The sequence below is a fragment of the Mus musculus genome, chromosome 16, assembly GCF_000001635.26.
Source record: "Mus musculus strain C57BL/6J chromosome 16, GRCm38.p6 C57BL/6J".
Lineage (NCBI taxonomy): Eukaryota > Metazoa > Chordata > Mammalia > Rodentia > Muridae > Mus > Mus musculus.
In genome coordinates, this window is record NC_000082.6 from 35,646,575 (window position 1) to 35,664,517 (window position 17,943).

The 17,943-nt window shown below is 51.5% G+C and overlaps 1 protein-coding gene across 7 annotated transcripts in view; it reads left to right on the plus strand.

Moving 5' to 3' along the window:
- Sema5b (sema domain, seven thrombospondin repeats (type 1 and type 1-like), transmembrane domain (TM) and short cytoplasmic domain, (semaphorin) 5B) overlaps positions 1-17,687 on the plus strand; it is a 123,108-nt gene extending 105,421 nt beyond the window's left edge. For 2 of the 7 annotated variants that reach the window (XM_011245844.1, XM_006521869.1), the window contains 14 exons: positions 470-755; positions 3,158-3,293; positions 4,563-4,770; positions 4,906-5,113; positions 11,623-11,740; positions 11,866-12,047; positions 13,076-13,219; positions 13,349-13,809; positions 13,906-14,124; positions 14,718-14,888; positions 14,992-15,141; positions 15,716-15,760; positions 16,119-16,324; positions 16,543-17,687. In XM_011245844.1, coding sequence (XP_011244146.1) covers positions 470-755; positions 3,158-3,293; positions 4,563-4,770; positions 4,906-5,113; positions 11,623-11,740; positions 11,866-12,047; positions 13,076-13,219; positions 13,349-13,809; positions 13,906-14,124; positions 14,718-14,888; positions 14,992-15,141; positions 15,716-15,760; positions 16,119-16,324; positions 16,543-16,701 — 2,693 coding nt within the window. In that variant the 3' untranslated portion in view covers positions 16,702-17,687. Of the gene's footprint in view, positions 1-469; positions 756-3,157; positions 3,294-4,562; positions 4,771-4,905; positions 5,114-11,622; positions 11,741-11,858; positions 12,048-12,811; positions 13,220-13,348; positions 13,810-13,905; positions 14,125-14,717; positions 14,889-14,991; positions 15,142-15,715; positions 15,761-16,118; positions 16,325-16,542 lie in introns of those variants that run through there. The other 5 variants (XR_875743.2, XM_030249006.1, NM_013661.2 and 2 more) reach the window with 5 other exon arrangements.
- The last annotated feature ends 256 nt before the right edge of the window (positions 17,688-17,943 follow it).

The following is a 17,943-nucleotide window of genomic DNA, read 5'->3' on the forward strand; positions in this document are numbered from 1 at the left end:
AAGGGCAGGCTATTAGGGGAGAGAGTTGAAATTGCATATTGTAGTGGTTATGGAAAAAGAAAAATTAGGAAAAAAAAACTGAGGAAGACAGGATGAACGTACTTCCTCTGGAGGATGAATCTATTTCTTTACTAACAAGTTGCATGGCCTTCAGCATGTGCGGAGCCTCTCTGTAACAAGCATGGTGTTCTCATCTGTAATACATGGTAGTGATAGGGCTTGCTTTATAAAGTGTAGTGAGGGTTAAGTGGGTGAACCAATAAAGTTCTTATGGTAGTGTATTTTATCCAGTGAAGCAACACTGTTAGCAATAACATTATTAATAAATATGGGAGCTTCATTTTACAATGGAAGCAAGAGCAGGCTTACTTAGAGCCCAGGTCAGCAAGGAGGGGTTTAAGATTCCCACCAAAGAACACTTACACAGTCGAGTCCTTCCTAGTGGGCCGTCTTCTTTCCATCCTCACAGAGCCAAATTTTGTGGCAGCCTTTGACATCGGGCTGTTTGCGTATTTCTTCCTTCGGGAGAATGCCGTGGAGCATGATTGTGGGCGCACTGTGTACTCTCGGGTGGCCCGGGTGTGCAAGAATGATGTAGGTGGCCGTTTCCTGCTGGAGGACACGTGGACCACATTCATGAAGGCCCGGCTCAACTGCTCCCGCCCGGGAGAGGTCCCCTTCTACTATAATGAGCTGCAGAGTGCCTTCCATCTGCCCGAGCAGGACCTCATCTATGGCGTCTTCACCACTAACGTGTGAGTGTCCCCACCCTCGGCTACCTGGCTTCCCTGTCAGTCCAGGGCTCACCCTGCCTAGCCTGGCAGCCTAGTGGGCTCAGCAGATCCTTTCTCAGAGTCTGGTGTCTTCATCCTTGCTCCTGCGGCTGGTCATCTGAAGCTTACCACCTCTGGAGTGCTTTGAGTTTCTGGGAAGGGCAGGCCCAGGGGAGGGGAGCTGCCTGGTGGCTCATAAAGGACAGAGCATCCCTGCCTGGGATGAATGGGTGGCGGCCTCAGGCAGGGATGCTCTATGGTCCCTTTCAGCCTAAGTGCAACAGCAGTATAGAAGTCCTCTGTCACCTTCCTCCCTGCTACAGCCAAACCTGCAAACTAGCATTTGGCAGCCCTGTTGTTTCCTTCGATATAAGGATGAGCAACTTTCCCAAGGATGTCGGACTCTGTTCCGCTGCCCCTCCACATAGAAGCGAACAAATCAAGGGAAAATTTTTCATGTTAGAAGTGATGAATGGGCACCATTGAGACCAAGGAAGGCCTTTGCAGTGGAGAATGCTGTGCAGTGTGTTGTGTAAGGACAGCAGGAGCTTGTGAGTGATTCCAGGTAGCAGGCACTGGATGCTCCCACTTTGTCTACAGAAAGGACAGTCTGAGGGGACAGGCAAGGATGTGGGTGAGACTGGCCAGTAGAAGTAGAGAGGTCATCCTGGCCAGGGGACAAACACTCAACACAGCTCACACAGGCCATGGGCTGAAAGCCTGCTGGCCATGACTAAGGGTGGCTAGCTCTCAGTGTAGGAGGGTGGTTGTCTGCAAGACCTGGAGAGACATCAAGGAAAAAAAAAAGACAATATCAGTCTAGACTATAAACCTTTTATCTATTGTGTAAGCCCTCCATGCCAGGTGCTTGTCCTGGGGTGAGGGTGGGCAGCAGTGAGCAAAAACATTCATGGCTCTGCCATTAAGGGGGGGGTGACAGTCTAGAGGGGGCAGGGCTATTTTAAGCAGTCTTGGTAACTCCTACAAAGGGAGAAAGCAGGGTGTAGGGTAGAGATCACAGAAGCCTTCCCATAGGAAGTGGTGTTCCTGGGATCTGAAGGACATTCCAACCCCCATGCGATAACTTATGCAAAGCTTGGAATTAAAAAAAAAAATGCCCTGTGGCTGGAGAGGTGGTTCAGGGGTTAAGAACACTAGCTGTTCTTCCAAAGGACTGGGTTCAATTCCCAACACCCACATGGCAGCTCACAACTGTCTGTAACTCAACTCCAAATGATTTGATACCCTCACATACATGCAGGCAAAATACCAGTGCACATTGAAAAAAAATTTTAATGTCCCATGCATTTTAAGGAAGGCCATATGACAGGAGCATTGAGTCGAAGAAGGGAGAGATGGGAGAGACGCTAAAGAGTACGGCTGGGAAGGTTGTGTCCCAAAGACCTTGTAAACCGCTCTTAGGGTTTTGGTCTTTACCCCTGTCGACAAGTTAGCATTACAGAGGGATTTGATAAAAGAGACCAGTGAGCAGCTTGGTGTGAGTTTGAGGACTTTCATTCTGGCTGCTTTGTGCAGAGTGGATTAGGAGTCTATCCAGGCTGCAGGGAGACCAACAGAAGGACAGGGCAGCATCCAGGGTACTGCGGAGGGGGGAACTGGGCATGGGGTGGGGGTGGAGCTGGGCACCGGGAGGGGAGTGGCATGGAGCTGGGACCAGGCAGAGAGAGAGGATAATAGACACATTTGGAAGAAGAACCAACGCAGTGACTCAGAGTGGACACGTGGGTGTGACAATGCTGTGCCTGTGGGCTGCTCACTCCACATCCATAGAGACCCATGCTTCTGGGCCTGGAAGGGTTGTAGAGATCATCTGCTTCTGTGAGTTGCAGGCTGCAGCATTAGCCAGTGGTCTGCTAACTCTCTATTTGTTACATATATGCATACATCAGAATAGATTGAAATCAAATATCACAAGTATAACATATTTTGCTTGCGCAGTATTGTTTCATGAAACTTCAATGTAGATGTATTTTTCATATTTTTGGTTGTGAGCCTAGCCACTAATGGCTGAGCCATCTCTCCAGCCTTCAGATGTATTTCTTAATGTGGGCCATTGAGTGTGTTCTACCTCTTTTTTGAATAAGGGAAGAGGGTGAGGTAGTAGTATGGGGTGTGTGGGTGTGTGTGTGTGTGTTGGGGGGGGGTGATGCTCCGGTGCTTCTTGCCAGTGAGCTCTTCCTGCAGTGGGGTGGGAGAGTGTAAGGATAAATGCCCTTCATTGTGCAGAGGTTCATCCTAGAGCCACTTCCTGACCTAGGGAATGAGGAGTGGGGATGTGCTGAGGGGCTTCAGAGGAGAGCGTCTGGCCCAGGAAGGCTAATTCAGGAAGGAAGGACCACATTCCTCCACCTCTTGCCTTTTAGAAACAGCATTGCGGCTTCTGCTGTCTGCGCCTTCAACCTCAGTGCCATCTCCAAGGCTTTCAATGGCCCATTTCGTTACCAGGAAAACCCCAGGGCTGCCTGGCTCCCAATCGCCAATCCCATCCCCAATTTCCAGGTACAGCTTCTCCTCCTTCCCCCCCCTGCCCCCCACTACCAACCCACAAGCTGACTCTTAACTGCTCAGCACAGGCTAACTCTAGCCTGCTCCTGTTCTAGGCTTGTCTTTGGTGAGTCAATGATAGGTCCCCCCAGAGGATGGTAAATCCTCAGCCTGCAATTGAGGAAGTAGGGAAGAAGCAGAGCTAGAGAACCTTCTTGGTTATCTCTGTCATTGAACCCACATGCCCAGAGAGTCAGGGACCTCAACTATACAAAGTAGGAGAGGCCAGGAGAACACTACACACTTAAATTGTGGCCAGACCTTGGATGTTTTATCTGGGGATCATTCAGACTGTGTGCAGTGTGGGAACTAATGTCTGTAGGAACCCTGGATGCAGGTAATAGTGAGTAGTCCTTGTCTTCCCCATCCTGTGACAGGAAGGAAAGCATAAAAGGACTGATGGCAGAGTTATTTATTTATTTATTCATTTCTTCATTCATTTATTTATTTTTGAGGAAGGTCTCACTGTCTTGCCCCTGGCTGCCCCGGAACTCACTTTGTAGACCAGGCTGGCTCTGAACTCACAGAGTCCTCTTGCATCTACCTCCTGGATGTGTGGGCCACCATGCCCAGCCTAAATGGCTGACTTTCCTGTCCTTCCAACCGCCCGCTCCAGGGGTGATGTAGCCTCAGCTCAGGCTCGTCAGTCCAGCAATGCTGAGCCACATGCAGCCCATCTCTGTGATGTTGGGCAGCTCATCCCACTCCCTTGATCCTTTTACTCCTTTTTTAGACTTAAGGACAGGACTGTACTTCACCATACCATACTACACTAGATCCCTTCTAGATTTGTGCAAAGGTTGTTGTGATGCCCAATAAAAGGTGACTGTCTTTAGACTAGAAGGCACAAACTTGGAGCTGGTAAGGGTGTCGGAAAAACAAACAAACAGCTTGACCCACTGTGAGAGTGGGCATATACGAAGCAGCTTAAAATAGCTGGACCCTGTACACATTCAAATGATCTGTCTGGACCAGACCCCTTTGCTCTCCTTCCCTCTTCCCCAGTCCTAGTAGGTCTCTTTTCCATCTTCCCAGCCTCAGTTTCTCCTAGTTTTAAAAAGACTCATCCTTTCCTAAAAAAAGATTCAGGGACCAGATAGAATGCTGGGGACAAGGAGTGTTGGAGAATTAGTGTCTACCCAAGGTCCCCATGGGTGGGAAGGAGACCATGAGAGTTCCCACTGTGTGGGGACTGGGCACCAGTGACTCGGTTTCCTGTGGCAGTGTGGCACTCTGCCGGAGACTGGCCCCAACGAGAACCTCACGGAGCGCAGCCTGCAGGACGCACAGCGGCTCTTCCTGATGAGCGAAGCTGTGCAGCCAGTGACACCAGAGCCCTGTGTCACCCAGGACAGCGTCCGCTTCTCACATCTCGTGGTAGACCTTGTGCAAGCTAAGGACACGCTCTATCACGTACTCTACATAGGCACGGGTGAGCCGGCCAGGACTCGCCTGAGCTGCAGATGGAGAAGTGGTTGAGGCTGGGAGGGAAAGCGGCTGTAAGAAGCCATGGCTTCAAGGCTGCTTTCCTTTGTCCCCCCCCCCGCCCCCCCCGCCCCCCCCCCAGAGTCGGGTACCATCCTGAAAGCGCTGTCCACGGCCAGCCGCAGCCTCCGTGGCTGCTACCTGGAGGAGCTACATGTGCTGCCTCCTGGGCGCCTTGAACCTCTGCGGAGCCTGCGCATCCTGCACAGCGCGCGTGCGCTCTTCGTGGGATTGAGCGACAGGGTGCTGCGGGTCCCACTGGAGAGGTGTTCGGCCTATCATAGCCAGGGGTAAGCTGAGGCAAGAGGACAGGAGGAGGGCCCCAGTTGGTCTGTGGCGGGGGTGGGGGTGGTGGCTATCCCTCCAATCATGTTTCAGAGCCACTTTCCCTCGCATCCCTGCGGGTCTCCAGTTGAGTGGTACCTTTGGATAAGTCACTTAACCTCTGCAAACACTGGTTTCCTGGGCCCCGAAACATCTTGGAAGGGTTTTATAATTGTTAATCAGCACTTATCACTGCCCGAGGGAGCCATGAATTTAGCGGATTGTGGTGGCTGTTATTTTTGTGGACAACCTCGTCGTTCTGGCCTGCCAGCCATCTCTAGCTCACTTGATTTGTTCTCAGGGCCTTTAGGAGAGAGAGAGAGAGAGAGAGAGAGAGAGAGAGAGAGAGAGAGAGAGAGAGAGAGAGAGAGAGAGAGAGAGAGACTGTTGCCTTTGAAACCACAGCACTTCTTACCCAGATGTGGGGCAGTGGGGGTCAGCCCCCAAACCTTCACCTTCCTTGGAGGCAGACCAGCCAGATAAGGCAGCCAGGTTGAAGAACTACAATATCCCATTGCTTTCCGTCCATAGGCTTTAAGCAGAGTCACAAATTTGGCAGCAGTGACACCAGTATTTAAGGGGAGAAGCCAAGGCCAAATGGAACCGTGTCCAAACTCCCAGCCCTCGAGGCTACCCTGGCTGTATGATCATCAGAACAGCCACGTGAACTCTGTGGCCTTTGCAACAGAGTTCTGGCTGTGCCATCTGTCCTTGGGATTTGGGAGACAAATGGGCTTCGTGCTGCCAAGGGTTGCTCTCTGAGAACACTAGGAGCTTGGACAGAGGCCTGCAGACAGGGGAGGAGGAAGGATGGATAGGTGCTGGAGGCTGCTAATGATGGGCAGTCACTAGAGCCCCTCTCGGCCTCCACACATGGTTCTGCCAAAGTGACACACGTTTACAAAGCCCTGCTGTGCACAGGGTACCTTGCAGAGCTGGTGGTATGAGAGGAGGCTTGTGGTGCGGGCCTCAATAACTACAGCCTTCCACTGCAAATCTGGTTAGGGAAGAGAGAAACCCTGGCCTGGATCTGCCAAATAGGGAAAGGCAGAAGGGTGTCTTGGTAGGGTATAGATTGAATTAGACACGAACGGGAACCCACCTCAGCTCTACTCTCCATGAGCTGCATGGTCTTAAGCAGACTATGTGACCATCTGAACTTCAGTTCTCTTGCCAGGGACTGGAGGATTTGGCACAGCGATGTTTAATTTTGGCAGAAGTGTAAAGGTCAGGCCTGGTACTCATGAAGAGCCTAGGCTTGCAAGTCATAAAGGGTAGACAGCATCTTTATTCCTTTTGGTCTCTGAGGTTGCTTTCAGGAGGCTCCAGCCTCCTGGGCCCTTTGGCCTCTGAATCTATGACACCAACTACAGACAGCTCTTTCTGGTCAGAAAGCAGTGGCTACCTGCTGATAGCATTATCTTTGTTTCTGCATTCTCCTTAAACACTTTTGTTGCTACAAACTTTTAACACATGCCTTATTCTCCAAGAGGTTATAAAGCCTTAATGAAAAACCCACCAGGGCAGTGGTGGCACATGCCTTTAATTCCAGCACTTGGGAGGCAGAAGCAGGCAGATTTCTGAGGTTGAGGTCAGCCTGGTCTACAGAGTGAGTTCTAGGACAGCCAGGGCTACACAGAGAAACCCTGTCTTGGGGGAGGGAGGAAGAAAACCCAGTGTAGTGTCACAGTATTTTTTTATACTTCACTACTCAATCCCACCCAGCACAGGGTGACCTTGTGCCCTGGGGCTGATGCTTCAGTTAACTGTTTGGTCTAAGAGACCGGTGCAGGAGAGGCATAGGGAATGGACCAGCTGAGAAGGCCAAAGGAGGATTTTGACCTGAATCATAGTGGTAGAGCTAGAATCTCAGACTATTCAGACAGATGCTCTATAGGGCAGATCGGAATGCAGTCAGTAGCCTTGTCAGGAGGCAGATGGACATCTGTGGTGGGTTAATGTGACTCCATCCTTCTGCAAAGCCATGGATCTGCAGTGGGACGAGAGGAGAGCAAGGGGCAGGGACATGTCCCCACTCACAAAGAGTGTTCCCAGTGTGCTGCCATCTGCAGGGTAGCAGAAGGTCAACTTGGAGTCTTGTTTCCTGGGTTTGGTTTATAAGCTGCTGAAGTGCACAGTGGAAATGCTATTCATTCAAAAGCTACAGGTGGGGACCCTCCACACATGCGCCATGGCAAGAGCATGCCTGCCCCCTACATTAAATACATAATAAAAAAAGAAATGTAATTTAAAAATACTAGGTAGGTCTAAAACCTAGAGAGTGAAAAATCAAATTATCAGAAAGTTAATAAACTGAGAGAAGCAGGGGTATGCAGCCAACAGGCTTGTCACGGAGCCAAGTAGCAACTTCGGCACCTCAGAATTAGTGCTGCTGGGGCGGGTGGGAGAGGCTTCGTTAGGGTCTAGGCATTTCATGTTTCCAAAGTTGGCAGAAAGATCAAAGTGGGTAAACAGAGGCACCACCAGCCTCCTCATCTACCCAGCATCCGGAAGCTTGCCTCTACCTTTTTTAATTAGAGCAATCTCATTTCCACAATGCATAACCAATACTCTGGCTTGGCCAGAAAGGAACTAAGAGCTAAGATGCTTAATGCATGAGTCTGCCCTTTCCTTCTTCCAGTAGACCTTTCCCCTCAACCCTAACTCACTCATCCTCTGCACCCCACTCCCATCCCCATGAGTTCAGGATTAAGGCCAGGCTCAGCTGCATCTCTTTCCGACCAGATCCTTGTTCTGGGCAGTCTTAAGTAATTCTCACATGCTCAAAAGCCCCATGATGCTGTTTCTACCCTGGACAGCTCCACCCACCCCTAATGGCTGCAGGGAGCTAGGATCCTCTAGTTCACAATGCCCACCATCCATCTCTGTCCTACTTGTGAGCCTGTGGAATAAACCTGTTCCCTTTTGCAATAGCTGCTTGAGATGCTACAGTTAAAAAAAAAAAAAAAAAAAAAAAAAAAAGACACGGTGATGTATTATTGGCCTGATGGCTCCTTTCGTGAAAGAACTCTAAATTCCTACCACTTTCTGTAGTGACAGGCACTCTCCTGCTCTTTAGCATGGGGCTCTCATTTTCTAAAGCACGGTCCTTACTCTGTCATCTTTGAAGTGCCCGTTAGCCCAAAGGCAGTGAGTGTGGACTCAGCTGAGGAGTCCCTTTAGTTACTAGCAGCAGTGGCTGGCAGCAGCAGCAGCAGCATGAGGCACTGGCCCTGGAGAGGGGAGTCTCAAATGCCTCTCAGACCATCAGTGTGGGCTATCTGTAAAGAATCTGGTCTCTTCCTTCTCTTCTTCCTCCTCCTCTTCCTCCTCTTCCTTCTCCTCCTCCTCCTCCTCTTCCTTCTCCTCCTCCTCCTCCTCCTCCTCCTCCTCCTCCTCCTCCTCCTCTCTAAACCTTAACTGGAAAAGCAGAGAATATGAGAGGACCTGGGGCAAGAAAAGCAGGGCCAGTTTCTACTTTGTCTTCCTCCCTTGTGCCCCTACTCTGTCAGGACTGGAAGTAGGGGAAACAAGATCCCACTTGACTTGGGACCTTAACAAACATGGCCCTGGGACAGAAGAAGTTTTCAACCATGATTATTCACCAGAGCTTGAAAATTCTAATGCCTCAACTTCTAGTCCCAGAGGTCCAAATGCTAGAAGGCGTTTTGTTCTGTTTGCTTAAGCATTTCAAACGATGCCTGGAAAGTAGGATTTGCACTCAAGGCTGGAAGCTACTGCTTTAGGCCCAGCAAGGCTCTGGGGGAAACAGGACGGTGAGGCACACGGGGTTCCCCCAGAATCTTCTGCTTTTCTTCCATAAGCTGGTTCAAAATGCCCATTCTTAGCATTCTCTCTGCTAGCACACATTTGTTTTTGTTAAGTTTAATTTTATTTTGGGGTTTTCAGGGTGTTTGTCAGCAATGCACTTGTCTCACAAACATGAGAATCTAAGCTCAACATCTGATACCCACATAAAAATGCCTGGTGCGGTAGCTGCCACTTGTAATCCTGTCACTAAGGTGGCTCAGGGGCCAGCAGTGCAGCTTCATTGGTGAGCTTTACATCACAGTAAGAGACCATGTCTTATAGGAGATGGACATGTGACACCCAAGGTTGTCCTCCAGCCTCCACATGTGAGTGTGCATGCCGTGTGCGCACATACACAGAGAATCTTAATTGTCATAATCTGAGTCCAGGCTCTATTGAGTTCTGACTGCTTGAATCTGCTTCTTCTTGAGCCAACTCTGAGTTTGTGGACATTGCCTCAAAGCCATAGGTTGCTGGTATTTCTTGTGCACTTGGGTTATTTTTGAACTCCACAGTGTCCAGTTTGGTAGATTCTGCTGGTGAAAAAAAAATCCTCAAATCAAACTGATGGTTGGATTTGGTATGAGTGTGCTTATGCTATAAAACATATAAATGCTGTTTTCAGGTGAGTGAAGAGGAACCTGAGTCGCTCGCCACAGACATGGGAGTGCTCTGGATTCCCAGGAGGGCCACGGGGTACTCAGTGGGGTCCAGTCAGGGCCTCTTCCACAGGTGCCCAAAACACCACCTGGATTATACAAGATTGTGGGCCAGCCTAGAACAGGGGCTGTTGGTGTCTTCTTCAGTCCTTTCCTCTTCTGTCTTCTTTGCATGACTCTCACATGGCCTCCTTTTCCCCATGACGCTTGACATGACCTATGGAACTCACTAAATGTGAAGAACTTGAAGGAGCCTGACATGGTGCCTTATGCATCTAATCCAAGCACTTGAGAGTCTAAGAAAGGGTCATTGTTGGAGGCCAGCCTAGGCTACATAGTAAGCTTCAGGCTAGCCTGGACAATAGAGTGAGACCTTATCCATTAATTAACTAAATAATTAGTCAGTCAATTAAACCATGGCTGACAAGTGACTGTCCATGAAGCTTCAAGAGAAAAAAAAGAATTCCGTCCCAGGAACACCAAAAACTGCAAGCTCTTGGCTTCTGTGTGTATCCCTTTGGCTCTCAGCATCCTTGGCCCCTGCCACTGGGAAAATTCTTTTGTAAGCATGCACAGTGCTGTGAAGTCACCCACCCACCTGCCTTTGTTCCTTCTCAAGACCTCTCCTGTCTCCTCACCTCCATTCTTGGGGACCCTTTCCATGTATTCTCTCAACTCTCCCTAGCAGAGCAGAACAGGGTGGAAGCTTGAGAAACAGCAAAGGGATCAAGTGAGCCCTGGAGTGGCAGTGGGTTCACTGCGTGCTGGAGGGCCCCTTTCCTTAGCCTCCATGATCTAGTACTCTCGTTAGTTAACAGAGAACAGCAAATCTTGACTCCAGAATCCCCACAGACTTTTATTTTTCTCCTTGAGGTCCTACTAGCAGAGATTTAACCTTCTTATTAAAAAGGGCCATGTTACCTGAGTAAATCAGAGAAGGAAAGGAAGAAAAGAGGCCTGGAGTATATGTCTGGTATCTGGGGCATGCACTGGGGTGTGAAGCACTGTCTTTCTGGACATTGCAGAGAGGATAGCCCCGTGGCTAGGGGAGGGAGGGTAGGATAGTACTGTCTACTAGCAGCTCAGCTCATTCTCCCAGTGCTAAAATGCTAGCTGCTGCTTTCTGCCCCCAAACAGCTCAAGCATCACAAAACTACACACGACACTGGACTGTTCTTAGGTATCCTGTGTTTTGAGAAAGGGGTCCACATCGAGTCATGGCGTGAAGTTCAATGGGAAGGCTGAGTGGATGGATATGAGGAGAGGAACTGTTGGGAAACCTAGGTCTGGCTCCAGCGCCACAAGATTTCTGGGATCACTGGGAAACCTCCTCTCCCCTTGCCTTTATTCCGTGCAAAGACCTGGTCATCCTAGCGGTTCAAATCAGCATCATCCTGAGGCTTTAAGAACCACCCTACCACAGAGACTCGGGTTGGGGAGGACTCGGGTACCACTGTTTCTCCAAACTCCTCGGGGGATTTTTCAAATGCGCCAAGCTTAAGAACAACTTTCTGAGGGTCTGACAGGAAAAGGCTGTCTCTTTGCACTTGTGCAAACCACATCTCTTCCAGTGGTCCCAGGTGAGGAGCAATGGGGCCCTCCAGCTCTGGGGAAAGAAATCTAGTCTCTTGGCTAAGTCCTTGCTGAGCTCTCAGGTTCTTCCTGCCTGGAACAGCAGCAGGCCTACCTCACTGGGTTATTGCATTGAACTAATTTGTGCCTCTGAAAGTTCTCTAAACGATGCCAGTTACGCAGCAAGCGCACAGTGAAGCTAAGTTGTTTCCTTTTTCATCTTTCCGGAGCTAGATGTGGAACCTAGGGCCTTGAGCTTGCTGAGCAAGCGCTCCACCACTGAGCTAAATCCCCAGCTTTGAATTTAATCCTTTTTATAGAAGAAAACCAGCATAGAAAGAGGTGCCCACAGTGGGGTTGTCCAGGTACTTTCTAGAGACCCAGCTGAGCCTAGGAAGCCGGTGAGCTTGAGGCTCAGGACCTCTATCTGGCAGGGCATGCCTGGGAGCACGGGACCCATACTGCGGCTGGGATGGGAAGCGGCAACTTTGCAGCACGCTTGAAGACAGTTCCAACATGAGCCTGTGGATCCAGAACATCACAACCTGTCCTGTGAGAATCCTTGTGCGCCTGCTCCTTCCCCGTCCCCTCAGTGCCAGCCATGATTCCCCGTCAGTATCCCTCCCCTGTCTTTGCCTTGTGTGACGGGAGTCTTGCCCCCTTATATGAGTCTGCAGGTACGAAATGTGACACGGGATGGGGGCTTCGGCCCATGGTCACCATGGAAACCGTGTGAGCACTTAGATGGAGACAACTCGGGTTCTTGCCTGTGCCGGGCCAGATCCTGTGACTCCCCAAGGCCTCGCTGTGGGGGCCTCGAGTGCCTGGGGCCATCCATCCATATTGCCAATTGCTCCAGGTAGGTAAGGGCAGGATTTGTATGGTGTCTGCTTAGGACTTGTACAGTGAGAACTGGGGAAATGGGGCATCTCATCCAAGTGTTTACACTTTAGTGCAGTGCCGGGGACTGGGCAGGAAGCTAACATCTGAGGCAGGAAATACAAGCATTAGAAGAGTTTTCACATTAGTGGAAGAAGAGTCTCTGCCTCATGGCAGAAAGTGCAAAGAGAAAGGCTGGGCAGGCATGGGAGCTGCTGCCAAAAGCAATAAGCTTGGTTGTTCCAAACTTGAGCGACAGCATGAGATGGTGTTGATCCAGACTGCACTGGCTAGAGGCATGGCCTTGGCCACCCCTCCAGCTACAGTACCCACCTGAGAGTTGCTGCGAAGGTTAAAAGAGATATGTCTGTGAAGGAATAACTATACCACTCGTTCTTGGGAACTGCATAAAATTGTTATGATCACAACTAACCCATAGTTTTAGAGATTCTTAAAAATAATTATTTTATCTACATTCACTAATTTAACCCTCTCAGCAACCTCAATGGGTTGGAATTTAGCTATTGGTCTTATTTTAAGGATAAAGGTACCAGTAAGCAGGAAACTGATCCCTTAGGTCAACTTGGGCATGAATGTCTGAGGCTGGAGAAAGATAATGCAGGGGAGAAGGGAGGAGAGTAGGGACTAAGAGATTTGGGTATCGCAGAAGGGGGAAAGGAAGGTTTCAGGTTGGAATGGTAACTGAGACCTCTAAAGAGTGTGTCCTTTTGCCTGTCTGTGTAGGGGCCCGGCCCTATCACTGTGTCCCTGGCCCTGAGCACAGCCTGATATATGGAAGAAGGCTCTCAATACATATTTGAGGCATGAATGAGCAAACGGATGAATGCACGAATCTGCCTGAGCCAGCCTGGTTAGGAGCTGATATTTTCTGTCACTGTCTCGCCAGTCCTGACAACAATACAAAATCCATCTGCCTCAGATGCAGCCCAGATCTAAGAAGCTGGGGCTCAGAGGGGCATGTGTCTCTGTCCCCTCCCACTCCACCAGGAATGGGGCGTGGACCGCATGGTCATCGTGGGCTCAGTGCAGCACGTCCTGTGGGATCGGCTTCCAGGTCCGTCAGCGAAGTTGCAGCAACCCGGCGCCCCGCCATGGGGGCCGCATTTGCGTGGGCAAGAGCCGGGAGGAGCGGTGAGCTACCTGTGGTTGCAGAGATGCTGGAATTGGGATGCGGGATCCACCTGGGCATCCTTCGGCCTGGATTCTGGAGCTGGGATAGCAGCATCTCGCCTTAGGGTGACACGCCTCCCTTCTCCCCAGGTTCTGTAATGAAAATACACCTTGCCCAGTGCCCATCTTCTGGGCTTCCTGGGGTTCCTGGAGCAAGTGCAGCAACAACTGTGGAGGCGGCGTGCAGTCGCGACGCCGTTCTTGCGAGAATGGCAACTCGTGCCCGGGTTGCGGCGTGGTGAGGTCGCGGGGCTGGGGCGCGGGGAGCGGGGAGACCTACAGTCCAGGCGGGGTTGGGGGGTCTGAAGCCACCCTCACCCCGAAGGAGTTCAAGACCTGCAACCCCGAGGCTTGCCCGGAAGTGCGACGCAACACACCCTGGACGCCCTGGCTGCCCGTGAACGTGACCCAGGGTGGAGCGCGCCAGGAGCAGCGATTCCGCTTCACCTGCCGCGCGCCGCTGCCGGACCCGCACGGTCTGCAGTTCGGCAAGAGGAGGACAGAGACCAGGACTTGCCCGGCAGACGGCACCGGAGCCTGCGACACCGACGGTACAGCCAGGAGCGGTGGGGAGGGCGGGAGCCCGGGAGGCCTGGGCCGAAGGGAAAGCCCAAGGTCAGGGTCGCTGAGCCCGAGGCCCTCTGCAGCCCTGGTGGAGGATCTCCTGCGCAGCGGGAGCACGTCACCACACACTCTGAACGGAGGCTGGGCCACCTGGGGCCCGTGGTCATCCTGCTCCCGGGACTGCGAGCTGGGCTTCCGCGTCCGCAAGAGAACTTGTACCAACCCGGAGCCTCGCAACGGGGGCTTGCCCTGCGTGGGAGACGCTGCGGAGTACCAAGACTGCAACCCACAGGCTTGCCCAGGTAAGGTTGTGGAAGGAAACCTTAGCTTCGGGCAAGCTGGTCTCCCCAGGAACTCTCAAGCCTGGGAAAGTGATCTCCTCTTTCTGGAAATTAATTCTGCAAGGTGTCCCAGGATCCTATCCTTTCCCTTCCCCTTTCCCTTCCCCTTTCCCTTTCCCTTTCCCTTCCCCTTCCCCTTCCCCTTCCCCTTCCCCTTCCCCTTCCCCTTCCCCTTCCCCTTCCCCTTCCCCTTCCCCTTCCCCTTCCCTTTCTTTTCTTTAAGACAGGGTCTCAGTATCCCTGACTAGTCTGGAACTCTCTGTCTAGAACAGCTTGAACTCACTGAGATCTCAGTTCTGCTCTCACCATGGATTCAGGGGCTCCTGGGGTGGAGCAGGAGTGAGATCTTTTTTTTTTTTTTTTTTTTTTTATTACTGCCTTGCTTTTTCTTTTCCTACTGAGCTACTCAAACAGGGAACTTGATTTAAGTTGGGCAGATAGGGGATTTTGGAGGACACCCCTTACTACTGTGGCCTGCTGAATTGGGGTGTGGTGGATGTTGAGGACATGAAACCCAGGGCCGCCTCCTTCTCACACCCAACCCACACTTACAGTGCGGGGTGCTTGGTCCTGCTGGACCGCATGGTCCCAGTGCTCAGCATCCTGCGGTGGTGGCCACTATCAACGCACCCGTTCCTGCACCAGCCCCGCCCCATCCCCAGGTGAGGACATCTGCCTCGGCCTGCACACGGAGGAGGCCCTATGTTCAACACAGGCCTGCCCAGGTACTGGGCGCATCGGACTGGGGTTGGGGAAGGTGATTGACCTGCTAAACCTCAACAGGAAGATCCTGAGACAGTCAACCTCATCTCTACCTATAATCCGTAGAAGGCTGGTCACTGTGGTCTGAGTGGGGTGTCTGCACTGAGGATGGGGCCCAGAGCCGGAGCCGGAGCTGTGAGGAGCTTCTCCCAGGACCAGGTGCCTGTGTTGGCAACAGCAGCCAGAGCCGGCCCTGCCCCTACAGTGAGATTCCTGGTAGGTCCTGTTGCTAGAACTGTCCCACCATGCTCCCCTTGGATCCATAACACACACTCCGGAGCCCCTTGGTCCCTGTCTTACACACTCCGGAGCCTAGATTGGAGTATGGGATGAAGCATTAGAAATTATATGTTTGGGGGGCTGGAGAGATGGCTCAGTGGTTAGAAGCACTGACTGCTCTTCCAGAGGCCCTGAGTTGAATTCCCAGCAACCACATGGTAGCTCACAACCATCTGCAATGGGATCCAATGCCCTCTTCTGGTGTGTATGATGACAGCTACAGTGTCCTCATATAAATAAAGTAAATCTCTTTAAAAATTAAAATATTTTAAAAGAAAAGAAATGAAATGATACCATTGTCTTGTATTTGGGATACTCACACTGCACATGTACTGAATGGCCAGACCATCCTCTAGAGAAGGGGGTCTTCTACAGAGAAGTTGGGAGGAATCAAAGGCCTAAAGCCACTGATCTGTAGGGTTCTTTCTTAGATGACAACCAGCCCAGGCAGAAGTCCTCCCTGCTCGCTTTATTCTACTCTATTCTAACCTTCTCCATTTGTCTCCTGCAGTCATCCTACCTGCTTCCAGTGTGGAGGAGACCACCAGCTGTGGAGGTAAAAAGAGTCACGCATGTTCCTACCCTCAGTCCCTCAGCCACCACTCCAATCTGTATTCTTCCCAGTTCTACAGACAGCTAAGCCTGGGGAGGTCCCCATGTGGCTTCAAGGTCGTCTGCAGGGAGGTCTCCTAGGCTAGGATGCATCAATCTGCATCCAAGAAAGTCATCTGTCTCCAAACCTTCCTGCTGTCCGACTCCACCTATGGGCTCTCCTGGGAGAGAAGGCCCTGGTGACAACCTCCCCAACCTCTCTCCTTTCCTTTTTCCGTGTTCTGGGATCTCTTGAAGCTGTTGCTGTCCCAGGAAGATAATCAGAAGGTCTCCTTTCTCACCACCTGCCTGTCTTCCTCCAGGGTTCAATCTCATCCACCTGATAGTCACTGGTGTGTCCTGCTTCCTGGTTTCTGGGCTCTTGACCTTGGCAGTGTACCTGTCTTGCCAGCACTGCCAGCGCCAGTCTCAGGAGTCCACGCTTGTCCATCCTGCCACACCTAACCACTTGCACTACAAGGGTGGGGGCACCCCCAAGAATGAGAAGTACACCCCTATGGAATTCAAGGTGGGTGCCTCTGTGTGAAGCAAAGGGCAGGCTGATGGGTCATATGGTCCTGGCGCTATGCTGGACCTCACTGGGTGGGTGGAGGGGGAAAGGCAGGGGTACATGATGGAGGGTCATGTCAAAGGTAGGCTTTCCCCTGAATGGCTGGCTCCAGGACTCCTTGCCCTGGGCTGGCCCCTTCATCATTGATTTTCTCTGATTCCTTCTCCTTCCCTTAGACACTGAACAAGAACAACTTAATCCCTGATGACAGAGCCAACTTCTACCCACTGCAGCAGACCAATGTGTATACAACCACGTACTACCCCAGCCCACTGAACAAGCCCAGCTTCCGGCCTGAGGCCTCACCTGGACAGCGCTGTTTCCCCAACAGCTGATCCCACCCTCCTGGGACTTGGGCTCCTTGCCTTCCCGAGGCAGAGAAGAGTGGAATGGGACCGTAGAACCACTTTGGTTTACCCTCTGCACTGGGCCAAGAACTTGCTGCCTAGCCAGTAAGGGTCCCATCTGGCTTCAGAAAGCTCTGGCTGTCATTGACCATGGGAGAGAGGGCTGGCTTCAGGCTGGCACATGGCTGCAGATCCAGCTCAGCCCAGGTCTCATGGTCTCCTCTGACCCACCATCACTTTCCCCTGCCATGTCTGAGCTGTGGACCTATTGGGTATGTGAGGAACTTGGAGAGTAGAGATGGCAGAGAATGGGTTCTTAGGTTTGAGCTGGAAATGACTTCCAATGGCCACCACCAGCTAAGTCTGCCCCTTCTTACTGGTCCCCCCAAAGTCCGGGGCTGCGTCCAGCTTGTCAGTGAAAAGAATTCATCAAATGTCCCATCAAATGTTCCAGAAGTTTCAAATCTCAGCCCAGGGCTGGCGCACTCCAATGCTGTTCTCTAAGTGTCACAGGGGACCACTCACTGCTGGCTTAGGTTGACACCTCTGTCAGACAGTCTGTATCTTGACCAGAGGCATCCCTCTGGTAAGAGGCAGTGAGGACTGAGAACCGGAGCCTGGACTGTACTGAGAGGCCCTTCACAGGACTCTTGGCACAGGTCTTAGTCTTGCCTTCAGGATGCACTCAAGGTGGCCCAGAAGGAAGACTCAAGACCATAGGAGGCAGAGTCTGGCCTCCATGCCTGTGGAGACTGTTGCTGCTCAAGATTCGTTGGCTGAGAACTGCTTGAGAGTCTCTGCTGGCCCCTCATGTATTCAGGAACGCGCGCACGCGCGCATACACACACACACACACACACACACACACACACACACACACACAGACAGACATACACACCATCTGCTACAGCAACAAAAAGGATGTTAAGCTGTGGCATTATTAATTAAAGATGATATCCAGTCTCCAAATGGAACTGTCTTTGTGCATATGTGTGTGGACCCTCTTGGCATGGTGTAGTCCATCAGTGCAGTGCTCTGAGGTAACAGATGGTTTCTCAAGACGGAGGAAACAACCCAGTGGAGTTTGACTTTAATAGAGGCCATCTTTCTCTGTGGGTTTATGTGCATGCACACACCCGTGTGTGTGCGCGCGCGCATACACACACACACACACCTTTCTCTTTCAGAAAAGAAGCTGGGGTAGGGGGTAAATGGAATTCACCAGTGAGG